General features: G+C 47.9%; 1 protein-coding gene across 8 annotated transcripts in view; it reads right to left on the bottom strand.

Annotated features, from left to right (window-relative positions):
- The window catches only part of EMID1 (EMI domain containing 1), a 69,316-nt gene that overhangs the window by 32,469 nt on the left and 18,287 nt on the right, over window positions 1–18,560 (bottom strand). For all 8 annotated transcript variants that reach the window (XR_014559080.1, XR_014559081.1, XM_083717401.1 and 5 more), the window contains exons 4-6: window positions 7,662–7,748; window positions 5,296–5,357; window positions 4,492–4,636 (exon numbers count right to left, since the gene is read on the bottom strand). Coding sequence is in view for 6 of the 8 variants with exons in the window: in XM_083717401.1 (XP_083573527.1) it covers window positions 4,492–4,636; window positions 5,296–5,357; window positions 7,662–7,748 (294 nt within the window). In the remaining 2 variants the exon portion in view is untranslated. The remainder of the gene's footprint in view (window positions 1–4,491; window positions 4,637–5,295; window positions 5,358–7,661; window positions 7,749–18,560) is intronic.

An 18,560-nucleotide genomic window follows, 5' to 3' on the forward strand; every position in this document is an offset into this window, starting at 1 on the left:
CCGGGTTCAGCACACCTTTCCTGTTGGGTGTAATGAGTGACAAAGCGGCGAGGGAAGCCCTTGCACGTCCCTGCCAGGAAAGAACATCTCGCCACCCTTTCTGCCCATTGTCCTTTTGCAACTTGTGCAAAGAGGGGAGAGAAATATTCCATCATTAATTATTCCCGTCTTCTCCTCCCCTCTCTTCGCCCAAACCAGAAACACATGTTCTGTCAGAGCGAGGGAAAGACCACTAAACCTTTCCAGCTGCAGAGAGCTCCAGCCAAAGCCAGGAAGCTTCACCAGGCCCCGGGACAGTCCCTGTCAGCCAGCTGCTTTCAATTTCGGCCCCCTCCCCTGGTGTGCTTCTCACCAGCTCCGATGCAATGCTGGCAGCGGACTTGGGAGGAAGGAGATGGCGGGTGGTAGGAGGAGAGGGAAGAGGCTGGAGCTGATAATCAGAAGCAAAACTCCATTGTCCCTACTTCAATCCTGGAGAAGGCAGGGCCAGTCTGAGGATGCTGCTGCCCAGTTTGTGAAAACTTCAGCCAGTTTTGCCAGCCAGCCCAAACAGAATTGCTTCAGGTCAGTTACGATTCCACGGAAAATCCACGCAGAATTCTGCTTTCAAAGAACCTCAGCTTCCCCCACGCTGTCCTACTTTAAAATCAAAATCTAATGCATCGTTTAGAGTGTCAGCCTAGAATCCAGGAGACCAGGGTTCAAAACCCCACTCGGCTATGAAGTTCACACTAGGGCGACCTCGGGGGTCAGCCCCTGCCTCTCAGCCCAACCTGCCTCACAGGGTTGTTGTGGGGATTAATTGAGAGGACAGGGGGGAGAACTGTGCACACCATTTTGAGCTCCCCGGAGGAAAAGGTGGAATATGAATGCAATAAATAAAATAAATTACATTTGCTTGAAAAGGCAACATGGGGCCCCTTTGCTAAAGCCAATGCATGGTGTCTTTGCAGAGGCAAAGTAGCCTCCAGATTTTGGTCACCTCCAGACTGTCAAGTAATTTGCAGAAGTGATGGAAATTTCAGTGTGCGCTATTGAAGTGCTTTGCCCCCCTGGCAGTGCTGGAGCCAAAAGGGGCAGCCCTCCTTTTTCTCTCCTCTTTTCTGCCACACCCCTTTTTCTCCTTCTCTCTCTTCCCACTCCCTTTTGTTATGTACTGAAGTTTTCACCCTGGGCCAGAAGGGATACTGTAGATAGTTTTCACTCAGGTCCACGTATGCAAGTAAGGGATTGAAAGTGACGTTCAGTGATTGGATAGTTACAGAAAGTGGTTACTGTTGCGTTGTGGTGGAGCTCTATATAAGCAGGCTGGCTAAACCCTTCAGTTCAGTTCTGTTCTGGCCTGTGAATAAACAAGAGCTGTTTGAAGAATCGTTGTGTCGTCTGATATGTTCACCCACAACTTAATACCTTTTCTCTCTCATCTCTTCTCTTGCATCCCTTTCCTGCCTGCTTCCTACGCACATGAAATGAGGCCAAGCAGGCAATTGGGTTGCTCACCCCTCTTGAGAGAAAATGGTCATTTTGGGGCATTGTTAAATGTCAAGGACAGTTGCCTTGAACTAGTGAGGGCCTGTAGGCAAGGTCCTGGCCTCAACTGATCCACTTCGGTTCATTCAGGGAAGAAGAAGCAACAGGTAAAAGGATACTCCCTCAGACTTTCCTCAAGTTTAGGCTCCATGCACACACACGCGCATCCTCTCCGAACAAACTGGCTTCTTGCTCCATCTTGCTTTTTTTTATTAAAACATCTGCCAACAGTGTGGCTAACCACCATCAAAACAAGTACAAAACTCAGGTCCCAGGACCACCGGAAAAGGAGAGACAAGGCAAACAAAGTAGCTGAGGCTTCTCGATGGCCACCCACACAAAATGCACACCTATACTGTCATCTGTTAGCACATCCAGACAGCAAAATGGTAGCTGATGGGACTGGTAGAGTGGAAAGTAGGGAGGCTAACAGCAGGGGGCGCCAGAGATTATATCTACCGTAAATTTCGCTCTATAACACGCAGATTTTTTCTCCTAAAAAGGAAGGGGAAATGTCTGTGCGTGTTATAGAGCGAATGTGTGGTCCCTGGAGCCGAAAAATCAAGCAAAAATCAAATCGCGGGGCTGCACGCTGCACAGAGAAGCCAAACTTGAAAAGAGGAAGCAGCTGCTTTCCTGCATTCTGCCTCAGGGTCTTACTGCCCACCCTTCTCTGTTTCCTTGCTGTGTTTGCTGAAACGGAACAAAGAGCAGGGAAAGCCCCTCCCCTCCAGGCAAGCTCCGGTGCTGCTGGGGGAGAGGGAGAGAGAGGGGGGAAGGGAGAGAGAGAGGGGGGGAGGGAAGGAGGGGGGGAGGGAGAGAGAGAGAGAGAGAGATGGCTGGCTGGCTTGGGTGGGGGAAAACTTTTGCCTTCCTTTCCTCCCTACCCCTCTCCTGCATTCTTAGCCAGCTGCTTCTCTGCACACCCCTCTCCTGCTCCTTGTCCCTTCTGTGTTTTTCCTTCCCTCCCCACTTAAAATGTGGTTACAAAGCATAGATCCTCAGGATCTTTGCATTGGGTCACCCCAAATTCACCATCAGATCACATAGCATGTCCATGGCTACAGCCTGCCCCCCCAAAATCACGCACCCACTGTTGCCTGGGGCTGCAATGGTGCAAAAATGTGGTTAAAAAGCATGGATCCACATGGATCCTCAGGATCTTTGCATTGGGTCACCCCAAATTCACCATCAGATCACATAGCATGTCCATGGCTACAGCCTGCACCAAAAAAATCACGCACCCACTGTTGCCTGGGGCTGCAATGGTGCAAAAACGTGGTTAAAAAGCATGGATCCACAGGGATTCTCAGGATCCTTGCATTGGGTCACCCCAAATTCACCATCAGATCACATAGCATGTCCATGGCTACAGCCTGCCCCCCCAAAATCACGCACCCACTGTTGCATGGGGCTGCAATGGTGCAAAAACGTGGTTAAAAAGCATAGATCCACAGGGATTCTCAGGATCTTTGCATTGGGTCACCCCAAATTCACCATCAGATCACATAGCATGTCCATGGCTACAGCCTGCACCAAAAAAATCACGCACCCACTGTTGCCTGGGGCTGCAATGGTGCAAAAACGTGGTTACAGAGCATGGATCCACAGGGATTCTTAGGATCTTTGCATTGGGTCATCCCAAATTCACCATCAGATCACATGTCTGTGGCCACAGCATGAAGCCCAAAAATGATACATCCACTGTTTCATTCAGAATGTTTTTTCCCTTGTTTTCCTCCTCTAAAAACAATGTGCGTGTTATGGTCAGGTGCGTGTTATAGAGCGAAAAATACGGTATATTGGACTAGACCAGTGGTTCCTAAAGTTTTTCAAGCTATAGCCCTCTCTTTAGCAGTTTTGACAACCCCCTACAGCAGATAGTAGCATAATAAAATTTAAAAGAGTAACAATTAATTACACATTTATTCAAAATCCAATTAAAACTATTTAATTAATTCAACAAAGGTGATGAACTTGATCCAGCAGCTTTTCAAAGTCTGGTGGTCATTTACACCTCCTGCGCCCCCTGCCTCCTAGGTAATCCCACTGACTCCCAGTGAGCAGTACCACCCACTTTGAGAACCACTGGACTAGGTGACTCTATGAGTCCCAACTGTACAATTCTGTGTGGAGCCAACTCATCCTAGTTTTGCACCCTATCAGGGCAACCACTGAGATTGAGCTGGAGGAGCATCACAGATTGGCTGGACACAGAGGATGGGTGGTCAGAGGGAGAAGAAGGAGCAGAATGGGAAGAGGATCTGCCAGAAGCTAAAAAGGTTACAGGGTTTAGTGAGCTGGGGGAGTCTAGGGCAGAGAGAAGTCCAGAATCAGAGGCAGATGTTGAAGCAGGAGGGGAGGGGAGCCAAGAGGCAGAGACAAGTCAGGCTGGCGTCTCCCCCTCCTGCTGTGACAATCCCCACTCCCCCTGGTCTCCCAGAACCAGAAGAGGTATGTTCAGAGAGGAGCAGAGACAAGCACATCGGTGTAGTCTCAGATTGCTTGGGAAGGACCTGGAGATGGAGGAGATTTAGGCATCTGTGGGAAGGCCGGGACCTTCAGCCTCCACAACTGCCTACCCAGAAGAGTTGCTGTGCTGATTAGGCTTCACTCCCTGGAGCAGGTCTTGTTTCGTCTAATGAAGAGTTGACTCCGTGTGATTTAGTGCTGGCTCGTTCCCTGGCAGGTAGGGGCTAGGCAGGGCCACCCCCTGGACTGCTTGTATGTAAGAAGGTAGGCAGGTGAGAGCTGGCCAAGGCCAGACTGAGATTCATGGGGCATTGCCCCATCAGCCCACATGAGGAAGCTCCCACTCCCTGCCAGAGTCTAAAGGCATGAAGGAGCTAACCAGGCAAGGAATTCACAGGCAGGGCCACCACTGAAAAGGCCACGTCTCCTGTGCCCACCCTACCACACCCCAGATGACCACCGAAGATCCACTGCCTCCCTCCTGCTTACCTTTTGCGCTTTCATCCCCAGGGCTCCCCTGAGCAGCCATAGAGCCCCACAGGGCCACGGAATCAGGAGAGTCACCTCCATTAGGAGGAAGTCGTCTGCCGGGCACCAGAGAGTCCACAGATTCAGCCGCAGAGAGGGTAGCTACCTGAAGACAAGGGGGAACATCTCCAGCAAAGGAAGCAAAAGGTCTTCACCCCTGACACATGCACAGGCAGGGAGGCGCAGCTCCAGAAGTAGCGTTGTTGGGGTTGAGTATGTGAGGGTTGTGTGTTCAGATCAGTATGCTAGCTATATTGACTACCATATGTGATTAGGGAGGCAAGAAGGCATCCTTTTCGTTCTCCTCTGTGTCCCCCGCATGCAGAGCTGTTTCCCTTCTGATGCTGTTGGTCTTTGATGAAATTGCATATCTTTTTTTTTTTTAACATTTACATGCCACTTGACTGAACTAAGACCTCTAAGCAGTTTACAAGAAATATTAAAATTATCAATTAAAAAACAGTTAAAAACAAGGAAAAGCATCTGAAAAAAATAATTAACGGCGAACAACATTAACATTCATGTTTCTGGAGAGGCTTGCCTAAATGAAAACAAAATAAGCAGGCACCGGGAAGAAAAAATACAATGAAGGCGCCTGTCTGATATCAATAGGCAGGGAGTGCCAAACTTGCCACATTGAAATAATGATTTCTGACAAGGCTGGAGAGTTGGAGGAGAGGTATTGGATAAAGAAGCCCAGCTGAGACCCCCCCCAACCCCACTGCCCCTTCAAGAGTATATAAAGTTATATTGAAAGAGACTGACCTTTGCTTCTAAGAAGTTGACCCTCTCCAGCAGCTCTGAGAGTTTGCTGCAGTTTAAACAACCTGGGGAATCAGGTGAGACAGGGAGTAGTTAAAATGGGCAGCTAACATTTATTTATTTATTGGCCTGGAAGCCACATTCGCCCTTGGTTAATTCTCTAAGGAGCACATGCCATCAGTGGGTGTGGCCACCCCACTCTCACACACCCCTGCATCTCCAGGTAAGATCGGCAAACATCCTCTCTCTGAAACCCTGGAAAGCCACTGCCAGTCAGTGCAGGCAATGCTAAGCTAGATGGACCAATGGTCTGACTGGGTAAAAGGCTTTTTACTGGGTAAAAAGAAGCTCCTGCAGCCAATCGGAAGCCACGGAAGTCGTGTCGGAAGTTCAGGTTCCAAAGAACGTTCACAAACTGGAACGCTCACTTCTGGGTTTGTGGCGTTCAGGAGCCAAAACGTTCGAATCACAAGGCATTCGACTTCCGATATACGACTGTATTAATGCTTTCCCAGCTGGATAAATGGGTCTTTGTGCAGAGTGTCTATTTTGTATTGTTTAAGTTTTGTCTCAAATATAGAGGCTGTTCTTTTGTGCTTTCCACTGTTTCCCACTGTTTTTTTCACACGTTGCCTTGAGGCCATTGTGTGGAAGATGATTATTAACAATTATTGATGATGATGATGATGATGATATCTGAGTGGGCACCAGGTTGGGGAAGGCAAATTCACACTACTGTGAAAGCAGTGCCAGAGGGACAACCAGGAATTTCTCAGCCTGCAAAGGGCTGCCAGCCCTCTGCCAAGCCAGCTCAGCCAATTCCCACACAGAGCAGATTAGTGCCTTGCATTGTAGAACCAATTCTATTAGCTCCCTGGTGAGGTGCTGCAGCCATGACAAATATCCCTGCTGTCCTTATTGGAGGGGAGTGGAAAGAGAAGGATTTTTCACTCATCGCTGAGATCCAACTAATGGGAATCAGAACTGAGCGCATACACAGAGAGACACAGAGGGTACTTTGAAACGTGACTTTGGAACAGACAAGCAAATAAGAGTTGAAAGCCATGAAAGAGATCTTAAACGCTCTATACCCATGCCAGCGTAGTGGTTAGAGTGTTGGACTAGGAGCTGGGAGATAAAGGTAAAGGTAAAGGGATCGTTAGGTCCAGTTGCGGACGACTCTGGGGTTGCGGCGCTCATCTCGCTTTACTAGCTGAGGGAGCCGGCGTACAGCTTCTGGGTCATGTGGCCAGCATGACTAAGCCGCTTCTGGCGAACCAGAGCAGTGCACGGAAACGCCGTTTACCTTCCCGCCGGAGTGGTACCTATTTATCTACTTGCACTTTGATGTGCTTTCAGACTGTTAGGTTGGCAGGAGCAGGGACCGAGCAACGGGAGCTCACCCCGTCGTGGAGATTTGAACCGCCGACCTTCTGATCGGCAAGCCCTAGGCTCTGTGGTTTAACCCACAGCGCCACCCGCGTCCCTGGTAGGAGCTGGGAGACTGGAGTTCAAATCACCTGCTCGGCCACGAAGCTCACTGTGTGCCTCTCAGCCTAACCTCCCTCGCACGGTTGTTGTGGGGACTGAATAAGGTGAGAAAGATGTACCCCAGCCTTCAGCTCAAGTCAAAGATGTCCTAGGATCTGCCATTTTGGCTGTCTGCCCAAAATGCCAAGAGTGAAGGGGAGGAAAGCAACGGTGCAGTTTGGGTAGGACAACATACACCAGCCCAAGGGCAAGGGCACTCTGCTTAGAAACCCTTGGGGAGGGTCTCCTGAAGGAAAAAGCTCTTGCCGGCTACTAGGCACAACGGCTATGCTGTGCCTCCATGGTAGGAGGCAGTGATGCTTCTGACTAAAGGTAAAGGTAAAGGGACCCCTAACCATTAGGTCCAGTCGTGGCCAATTCTGGGGTTGCGGCGCTCATCTCACTTTATTGGCTGAGGGAGCCGGCGTACAGCTTCCGGGTCATGTGGCCAGCATGACTAAGCCGCTTCTGGCGAACCAGAGCAGCACACAGAAACGCCGTTTACCTTCCTGTCGCAGTGGTACCTATTTATCTACTTGCACTTTGATGTGCTTTTGAACTGCTAGGTTGGCAGGAGCAGGGATCGAGCGACGGGAGCTCACCCCGTCACGGGGATTCGAACCGCCGGCCTTCTGATCAGCAAGTCCTAGGCTCTGTGGTTTAGCCCACAGCACCACCTGCATCCCAATGCTTCTGAATACTGGTTGCTAAAAGCCAGAGGAGGGAAGAGGGTTGCTCTAGCGCTTGGGTGCTGCTTGATGGTTTCCCATTGAGGAGGCGGCCATGAGCACAGGATGCTGAGCCATTGGCCTGACTCATCTTAGGTCCTCAACCCTCACCAGAATAAGCTGCAGGCCGGGCTGGCAGTCTGCGTAAAGGGGCAGCCCCATGAGCAGCGTCCTGGGGATCCTGGTAGCCAGCAGTCTCTGAAAAGGAAGAAAAAGATGGGGGAGAATTGTTTAGGGTTGTGGCAAGGAACCTATTTCAGCCTGAGAGCCAGATCAGAGCTCACCCAAAGGTAAAGGGACCACTGACCATTAGAAGAAGAAGAAGAGTTTGGATTTGATATCCCGCTTTATCACTACCCGAAGGAATCTCAAAGCGGCTAACATTCTCCTTTCCCTTCCTCCCCCACAACAAACACTCTGTGAGGTGAGTGGGGCTGAGAGACTTCAAAGAAGTGTGACTGGCCCAAGGTCACCCAGCGGCTGCATGTGGAGGAGCGGAGACGCGAACCCGGTTCCCCAGATTACGAGTCTACCGCTCCTAACCACTACACCACACTCGCTCGCATTAGGTCCAGTCATGGCCGACTCTGGGGTTGCGCCGCTCATCTTGCTTTATTCGCCAAGGGAGCCGGCATACAGCTTCTGGATCATGTGTCCAGCATGACTAAGCCGCTTCTGGCAAACCAGAGCGAACCAGAGCAGCGCACAGAAACACTGTTTACCTTCCCGCTAGAGCGGTACCTATTTATCTACTTGCACTTTGACGTACTTTCGAGCTGCTAGGTTGGCAGGAGCAGGGACAGAGCAATGTGAGCTCACCCCGTCGCGGGGATTCGAACCGCCAACCTTCTTATCAGCAAGTCCTAGGCTCTGTGGTTTAACCCACAGCACCATCCGTGTCCCATGCCACCCAAACTTAAGCACACTTAAAAAATACACACGCCACATCATTGAGTCGTTTGACCCTAAGCTAGACATTATTCTTCCCACATTCCCACCATGAATTTAAACAATTGTGGCTTTTGCCAAAGAAACCTGGGAGATGTTGTTAAGGGCTGTGGGAGTAGTCTGGAGGTCACAAGTTCCTCCCTCAGAGCTATAGTTCCCAGATCTCTGCTTAACCACTCTGGGAATTGTAGTTCTGTGAGGGGAGCAGGAGTCTTCAATCAACTCTCAGCACCCTTAACATGCTACAGTTCCCAGAATCCTTTGAGGGAAGCCACAGCTGTTTAAGGAGGTATCCTGGTTGCTTTAAATATTGTGTGGGAAGAATTATAGGAACAGAATTACCCAAACTGAATAGAAATTTATTCATGTATGCGACTACGGCGGCAAGAATGTTACTTGCCCAAAAATGGAAAGAAGAAGAAGTCCAAGCGAAAGAAGAACAGATACAAAAAATTTACAGAATATGCTGAAATGGCAAAACTTACTGGAAATATAAGAAATCAAGATAGCAAACTTTTTATAAAAGCATGGAAATTGTTTATTAAATATTTACCAAAGAAACAAACAAACTGTAAACAGATAAGAACATTGGCAGGATTGTTTTAATAACCTGCAGTTTTATAAGTGTATATATTTAAAGCAGATGAATAAATGAGTAAGTTAAGTTCATTTGGAACATGCAGAAAATATGTAAAAAAATAAATTTAAGGTAGCACAGAAAGAGGGCAGGGAAGGACGTCGTGCTTCGAAATGTTAAAACGATGGTAAAATTATTGTAATGTATAAAATCGAAAATCATAAACAAAAATGAAACATAAGTAAATAAATAAATACAGTGTAATTGTAGCCATAGGGCTGTCGCATGCCACTATCAGAGACAGTTTATAGCGCAATCCTAACCACAGTTGCTCAGAAGTAAGCCATGTTGGATTCAGAGGGGCTTATTCCAAGGGAAGGTGGGGTTAGGACAGCAGCTGTATGGCTCTCTGAATGAGGTTCGTGTTGGCATGGGGAGTCACTGAGGAAATCCGCTGTCTGAATCACTTGGAACTGCAGTTGGCTTCCTCCAGATGGAGGTCTGTCTCCTACACAGGTCCGGAGGGCTGGCTTCCCATGCTGGGATGAGGTGGGAAAGGGACGGGATTGCCCGAGATTGCCGTCTGGTTTGTCTCTCTTGAGCCAAGCTTGTATCCCCAACTCTGCTAGGTAACAAAGCCTTTTTGCCGTTTGAGATCCCCAGGAGGAAAAGAATTGCTAGGGTGGTTTCCGTGGAGTTAGCCCGGCCAGGGAATTTGGAAATTCCCCCAAACCCTGATCACACAGTGGAAGGTAAAAGGTAAAGGACCCCTGGACGGTTAAGTGCAGTCAAAGACGACTGTGGGGTGCTCATTTCGCTTTCAGGCCGAGGGAGCTGGCGTTTGTCCACAGACAGCTTTCCGGGTCATGTGGCCAGCAAGACTAAACCACTTCTGGCATAACAGAACACCATTATGGAAACCAGAGCACACAGAAATACCATTTACCTTCCCACTGCAGCGGTACCTATTTGTCTACTTGCACTGGTGTGCTTTCAAACTGCTAGGTAGGCAGAAGGTGGGGCAGAGCAATGGGAGCTCACCCCGCCGCAGGTATTCGAACCGCCGACCTTTTGATTGGCAAGCCCAATGGGCGCAGTGGTTTAGACCACAGTGCCACCCGCCACAGTAGAAGGGCCGTTCCTTAGGGGCAGAGCTACTGCCAGTCAGTGTAGACAGCACTGACCTAGATGGGCCCATAGTCTGATTTGGTACAAGGCTGCTTCTTATGTTCCTATTTAATGCAACCCTTTATTTACAATGCTGAGGGCTAGAAACTTAACCTTTTTTAAGGGGAAGGGCCATAGCTCAGAGGAAGAGCACCTGCTTTGCATGGCTCTGCTCTTATTGCAAGGTGGCCCAGCCATAGCTGGAAATGATGTATCAGATCAGATGGGTCTTGGGAGTCAAGTCACCAGAGCTCTTTTCATTCTTTCCATAGCTACTATTTTTTTAAAAAAAACTTGTTGGTCACTTAATACAAAAGCATGGGGGCCACCTCTAAGCAACTTATGGAATAATTAAGAGCCAAAGGCATAGCATAAAGGAAAAAGCAGGACCTAAGCATACTGTCTCCAACAGTGGATAGTACGGAACACATCAATAAGGGTTAGTAGCTGTGGACAGCCTTATTCTATAGTTTTTTTATTGTACAGGCAACCTCCTGTTTATGCACCTTCAATACCTGCATACAGATTTCACTGAAATGCCACCAAAAGGGCGTAACAAGGGTTTTGCAGGATTTTTCAATGGGTTTCAATTATATGCAATTTCACATAACCGCTGCATAAGTGGGGGGGCCCACCTGTAATTATCTGTATGTTTTTAACACCGATATAACAGCTAAAACTGGGTGGGAAGTCATTAAAACAAACATAATTAAACATTAACAGAATTAAAAGTAACCATCCAACTAACACACTCATATATATAATTCACACACACACACACACACACATATATATATACACACACACACACACAGTGGTGCCTCGCAAGACGGAAAACCCGTTAGACGAAAGGGTTTTCCGTTTTGGAGGTGCTTCGCAAAACGAATTTCCTATGGGCTTGCTTCGCAAGACGAAAATGTCTTGCAAGTTCCTGCGGGGTTTTTTCCCTCCCCCCCCTTTTTCCCAAGCCGCTAAGCCGCTTAACAGCTGATCCGCTAAGCCGCTTAACAGCTGATCCGCCAAGCCGCTAAGCTGCTTAACAGCTGATCCGCTAAGCCGCTTAACAGCTGATCCGCTAAGCCGCTTAATAGCTGATCCGCTAAGCCGCTTATCAGCTGATCCGCTAAGCCGCTGAACAGCTGATCCGCTAAGCCCGCTAAGCCGCTAATAGCGCTAAGCCGCTAATGGGCTTGCTTCGCAAGACGAAAAAACCGCAAGACAAAGAGACTCGCGGAACGGATTCTTATCGTCTTGCGAGGCACCACTGTACACATATACATACAGTAGGAGCTCGGTTTAAGAACAGCCCTGTTTACAAACTATTCGGTATAAGAACTCCACAAAAGTAGTGTTCCAGTTAGCGAACTTTACCTCAGTCTATGAATGGAAGCCGAACAGTGGAAGGGCACTGGTGGCAGGAGGCCTCATTAGGGAAAGCGCACCTCGGTTTAAGAACGGCTTTGGTTTAAAAACGGACTTCCGGAATGGATTAAGTTTGTAAACCGAGGTACAACTCTGTGTGTGTGTGTGTGTGTGTGTTGGCTGGTTGGTTAGTTTTAATTCTATTAATGTTTAACTGGTTTTTAATGACACCCCCCCCCATTTTTAGTTGTTCTTATTTTATCTGTAAGCCGCCTTGAGTCCTTGAGGCAGGGTGGGGATAAACATAACGATAATAATTATCCTTCACAAAATTGTCTAATCTTTTGTTAAAGCCATTGTTAAAGATTGTTGGTCATTACTGCCTCTTGTGGGTGGGAGTGAATCCCATAGTAGTTGAATAGCTAGTCTGATTATCTGCTGGTAGATAGGAGACGCTTTCTTCAGCCTCCCAGTACTTATTTGGGGACACGCTGAGACAAGGTTGTCTCCGCAAGGCTGTCGCATCTGGGTGGCCAAATGGATGTCATCAGCCTTGTCCCCACCCACTCGCCCCATCCTGATTTCAAGTCACACCAGGTCAGGGCATCATCAGCTGTCCCAACCAATAAGGGAACACGCTGATCTCTTGATGGCTCATTCTGAGACCACCCTGAGGACCACGATCTCCCCTTTCCCCTTAATCTGAACTGGAATGCATTTGGCAATGTAAATATTTGCTTTGAAAGGAGGGGAATGGAAGAGAAAGGAGGGCGGGTGTTTGTGCAGATCACAGGCATGAAGTGATGCAGCTGGCAAGATAGAAAAGAGGCAGCAAGAAATCTCTAGGCTTCTAGGGGTGGGGGTGGGGATTACTGGGGGGGCGCTAAGAGGTAAGGGGTGACGAGGTGTAAATGACCATCAGACCAGTTTTTTTAAACTGGTATCACTGGATCAAGTTCATCAATTAAACTAAATACAGTGGAGCCTCGGTTTTCGAACGTAATCCATTCCGGAAGTCGTTTGACTTCCGAAACATTCGAAAACTGAAAATCAAGGGGTGTCGGCAAAGTGAATGGTGAAAATGGAAACACGTGCCGTGGAAGCCGTTCAATTTCCAAGGTGTGTTCGGAAATGGAAGCATTCACTTCTGGGTTTTCAGCGTTCAGCAGCTGAACCAAGGTTGTGCTGCAGCTTCAACTGGATTTGAATTTTTTCCCCCCAACTAATTACTGTTACTGTTTTGAATTTTATTCTGCAATTATCTTCCTTAGTGGGTCATGCAAACTGCTATTCTGAAGAATGCTTTTTGTAAGGTAAGGGGCACTGGGGGTGAGTTTATGGGGGTGAGTTTAGGAGCCTCTAGATGTTCCAGTGGGGTTCCCCACGCAGGACCTAAGCACTACAGCCAGTTTCCCCACTTGTGATTTGCAGCAACTGGTATTCAGAAGCATTACTGCCTCTGACCGAGAGGCAGAGTATAGCTATTGCAGTTAAGTAGCCCTCATAGCCTTATCTTCCAGTGGCGTAGCGTGGGTTGTCAGCACCAGGTGCAAGGCAAGTAATTTGCGCCCCCTAACCCGTGGATTTGCGCCCCCTAACCCGTGGATCTGCGCTCCCTAACCCTAACCCCCAGATGTTGCGCCCGGTGCGGCCGGCCCCCCCTGCACCCCCCACGCTACGCCACTGTTATCTTCTGCCATAAATTTGTCTAATCCTCTTTTAAAGCCTCCCAAGTTGGCGGCCATCACTAGCCCTGGTGGGAGTGAGTTCCATCATTTTAATTATATGCTGCATGAATAAATTCTTACTTTTGTCTTTCTTCAATTTTCCAACATTCAGCTCTCTTAAATGCTGCTTTGCTAGTATTTTAAGTGGGGGGCTTTTTCTGTCCGCTTATTCCAAGCCATGCACTATTTTAAATATCACTATTTTGTTCCTCCCTTACTCTCTTCCCCGCCTAAACTGAAAAGGAAGTTTAGTTCTTGGATAGATAAGCTACAATTAACTGGAACACACAAAGGCACGGAAGCTCTCCCTTCTAATTATTTGTTTACACATTTGTTTGGTTGATAAATCTGCATCCTGTTTTTCTACTAGACTCCTCCAAGTAGCTCCCAAGCTAAATGCAAGGAATATACAAAAGGTCACCCTTTCCTTGCATGACTCCCTCTCACTATCAGCCCTCATTTCACACTCACGTTTCCAGTCCTCATGATCACAGAGGCTAGCTGCCAAGGAATCAAATGCAGGGACAAAATAACCAGGGAGAAGACTTGCCAGGACCAGGTAAGAGTTACGTATCGTGGTGTTAAAGCTGTTTGTTGAGAGCGTGGTGACCTGCTTTTGGAAAGGGGGTGCCAAATTGTAATAATAAGGAGTGGGGAGAAATGTGGCATGCTTTATTGCAGGGGGGGGGTCCAAATGTGGCCCCCAAGTCTCTCTTTCAGGCCCTTGGGACCTTACCCATACCAACCCCCTCTCTTGTCACACTTATCTCCCCAGACCACACCTCTCACTAGCACTGCCTCAGTGCTTTGGCCTAGCTGGAAAGTGTCCTTAAACTCCAAAGTCTCTTGCTTGACTGGCAAGAAGGTAAAGAGGTGGAATAAGCTTCACATGAGCAGCTCTGCTCAGTGTGGTATAGTGGTTAAGAGTGGTAGACTTGTAATCTGGTGAACCAGGCTCGATTCCCAGCTCCTCCACATGCAGCTGCTGGGTGACCTTGGGCTGGTCATACTTCTCTCAGCCTCACTCACCTCACAGAGTGTTTGTTGTGGGGGAGGAAGGGAATGGAGGTTGTTAGCCGCTTTGAGACTCCTTAGGGTAGTGATAAAGCGGGATATCAAATCCAAACTACTCCTCCTCCTCCTCCTCCTCCTCCTCCTCCTCCTCCTCCTTCTTAGCAGCTCTGCTCACTTTTGTCTCTGGCCCTGTCCACCACTGACATGTGGCCCTTGGGAGGTTGACCAGAAAGGAACATAGCTCCTCAGGCTGAAAGAGTTTCCACACTTGTACTTTATGGGAAATCCCTGAAATAACAAAGAATTCAAGACTTGGAAGGGAACCCCAAGAGTCATCTGGTTTAGCCCGTGCAATCGCAGCTAAAGAAATCCCTAACAAATGGCCTTCTGGCCTCCATTTAGAAACCTCCAACAAAGGAGAGCCCATCAGCTTCCGAGGTTGTCCATTCCATCTCCTCAGAGTATTGCAAAAGAACAATGTCAATCAACATTTGATGATCTTCTTCTACCGGTCCACAATAGAAAGTGTCCATTCATACTGCATCACGGTGTAGTACGCTGGTTTGACATCAACTGATAGGAAGTGCCTACAGAGGGTGGTTAATACAGCACAATATATTATGGGCTGTCCCGTGAATCCACTGGATGAAATAGCGGAAGAATGTTGCCTCAGGAGAGTGAGGCAAATTCTCAGGGATGATTCACACCCTGGCCGGCACTTTCTTGATCTCCTGCCCTCAGGGAGAAGATATAGAAGTATGATTAGTCTGCACCAACAGGGTAAAGAACAGCTTCTATCTGTGGGCTGTTAGGCTGCTGAATGAAAAGATAACAACAGGGCAACTGACTTTCGGGTTTGGTGGGTGTGCGTCAGTAAACAAGGGGAATTAAGACTAAGAGAGCTGAGTGGGGGGTGCTCATGTAATCTCACAGTATACAAGTTGTACAAGTGACAATAAAGTATTTCAATTTCCACTGTCAAACAGCTCTCACAATCAGAAAGTTCTTCCTAATGTTTGTTGTTGTTGTTTAGTCGTTTAGTCGTGTCCGACTCTTCGTGACCCCATGGACCAGAGCACGCCAGGCACTCCTGTCTTCCACTGCCTCCCGCAGTTTGGTCAAACTCATGCTGGTAGCTTCGAGAACACTATCCAACCATCTCGTCCTCTGTCGTCCCCTTCTCCTTGTGCCCTCCATCTCTCCCAATCCTAATGTTTAGCCAGGATCAACTTTCTTGTCATTTGAACCCATTGGTTCAGGCTCTAGCCTCCAGAGCAGCAGAAAAGAAGCTTGCTCCATCTTCCATGTGACAACCCTTCAGAAATTTGAAGATGACCTCTCAGCGATATCCACCTCTGCCAGCTGTTACTTCCTGCGTAAGTTTAATTGAGCTGCCTCTTCCCTTCGTCCCCGGAATGCTTTATTAAAATGTGTGCGGTTTTCGCCATGAAATGGGCTGAGATGACCACAGCAAGCAAAGGAAAGGCGGTGGGCCAACGGGATCTCGAGAAGGGCAGCCATACTGCTGACCCAGCAAGGGACACTCAACAAACAGGAAGGGCGAATGATTTCCCGTGGAGGTTGTCACCTTCGTAGGTCAGATGGTTCAGGAGATGAAAGGATGCCGTCACAGAAAGACAAGCCCCACGCCTAGGAAAACAGATCGCTGATCAAGCAGGCAGGGCCTGTCGAAAGAGGAAGAGGAGGGGTCCCTGCACCTCTTACCTAAAACACTCTCAATTACCTCCATCACTGGAGTACAGGAACAGAGTGCCTTATCCATTTAGCTCAGTCTTGTTTACACCATACCCTCCAAGTGTCTCTATTTTCCAGGGGCAGTCCCGGAATTACATAAGCCATCCTGGTTTCGATTCCTCTTTTCCTTTTTTCCTCCGCGTCTCAGAGAACAATTGAAAGTTGCAATGGAGGCAAAAGATTGCAGTCATCGCCTGCAGCCATTAATAGCCTTTTCCTCCATGAATTTTTCTAATCCTCTTTTAAAGGCATCCAGGTTGGTGGGCGTCACTGCCTCCTGTGGCGGAGAGTTCCAAAGTTTAACGATGTGCTGTGTGAATAAAAGCTTCCTTTTCCCTGTCCCATTACCGAGTCTTTGACTCAGCCAGTATGGCTCATCTGACTCGGCAACCCACTTCCAAACACACATAAATACAAACAAGACACCTCGGATAGCTTAGTCCAGGCATGTCTGAAGTCCGTTTTGGGGACCTAATCTGGCCCGCTGGTTGGTCTAATCTGGCCCCTGTGGCAGTTTATTTCCTGGGGTAAAGCTCTCAACAACTTCAATCCTAAAAAAAGGTCAAAAAATTTGGTTGGCCCTTTGGTTGGCCTTCACTCATGTTCACTTCAACAAATCTGGCCCTCTTTGGAAAAAGTTTGGACACCCATGGCTTAGTCGGTAGAACCTGGTATTCTCCATCTCAAAGTCATGGATTCGAATCCCACCGGGCAAAAGATTCCTGGTTTGCCAGGGGGTTGGACTAGGATGATACTCATGGTCCCTTCGAACACTACAATTCTATGAAACCACACTGCAACCAACCAGGCTCTGGACCCCCTAATCTCTCACAATGGCAATAAAAATAAATAAAAAAATAAAAAAGTAAAATAAATAAATAAATAAATAAATAAGGGACCTACTCACATGATGCTCACACAAAAAACCCTGCACAAACACTATGCAATAGAATAAAAGATCATTATTCCCATTTCCCTCTCTCCATCCCATCTCCCCCCCCCCAAACGCACGATGTCTGTGGCAATAGTGTCTCATACCAAATGTAAACTGTGACGAAGACCCTACAAATCAGAAACAGAGATGCTCTATGTACTTTTCCTTGTTTATTTGTTTGTTGTTTAACACAAGAAAATCTTTAATAAGAGCTATTTTTTAAAATAAAATAAACTCCCATCAGCCCAAGCCAACATAACCAATGGCCAAGGATGATGGCAACAGCTTGAGGGCACCAGGACCTGAACGAGGGGTATTTATTTTTTATTTATTTTTATTTATTCAATTTCTATACCACCCTTTACCCGCAGATCTCAGACCTATTTGGTTGTTTCTGCACCTTCGACCATTGCCGAACAGAGTTTAACCACACAGAAGTAGACCAAGGCTGCAGAAACTGAAATTAACTTGGCCACAAATAAACTACAGTATGCTGAATTTCCCTGGAAGGTCAACTTTAAGAAGGCAAGATAATTTGCTCTTAATAAATATTAAAATGACTCAAATAAAATGGGATCCGAATAAAAATTATGTCAAAACCAAGAGCCAATTAAAAAAACAAAATTATAATCCTGAATCTCCCTGGCAAAACAGAGCACTCTCTCCAAAGTTGGCTTATTTCTCTCCCTCTTCCCCCCTCTCCCCCCACCAGCCCCAGTCAGCCTCCCCTCCACCACAGACCTCTCTCATTTCCTACTATGCTCTGCCAAACTCAATACAGGGAGTATCCATCCACCGGGTAGGATTTCACAATAATGGGATTTCGCACCAGGTGTCCTTGTATTTTATGGATCACTTCTGACATCTTGGCTGCCTGCCACCTGTTATGATCTGAGCCTGCTGTTTGGAGTTACCGACACTGGTCCCCCTTTCCATGCGCAGTCAAGCATAGCTGGGTTTGGGGGGGCAACCCTTCACTAAGGCTCAGGAAGTGTGTGGAGTGGTTTAAGTGGAGCTTACCTCCTGGCCGCAAACCACCACTCCGTCTTGTCACCACAATCAGTGGCATTCACAGGGCTGGCTCTACCATGGGGCAGAGAGGAAGCTGCCTCTGGCCATTTTTGCTTGGGAGAGGCAATGCAAGACAGAGCAGGTTGTCCTGTATGCCCAATGCAAGCCCCGCTGCCTCCAGGTGTGCTGTCCTGCAGCCAGTTTTAAATAGAGCCACTGCCTCTTGTGGCAGAGAATTCCACATTTTAACCATGCGCAGTGTGAAGTGCTTTCTTTCTTTAACTGTCCTGAATCTCCCAACACTCAGCTTCGTTTGATGTCCACAAGTTCAGGCATTATGACTGAGAAAGAAAAGCTTTTCTCTACCCACTTTCTCCATGTTGTGCATTATTTTGGACACCTCTATCTTGTTGTCTTAGGGACACAGGTGGCGCTGTGGGTTAAACCACAGAGCATAGGGCTTGCCGATCAGAAGGTCGGCGGTTTGAATCCCCGCGACGGGGTGAGCTCCCGTT

This window comes from Podarcis gaigeae, assembly GCF_964106915.1.
Source record: "Podarcis gaigeae genome assembly, chromosome: 16".
Lineage (NCBI taxonomy): Eukaryota > Metazoa > Chordata > Lepidosauria > Squamata > Lacertidae > Podarcis > Podarcis gaigeae.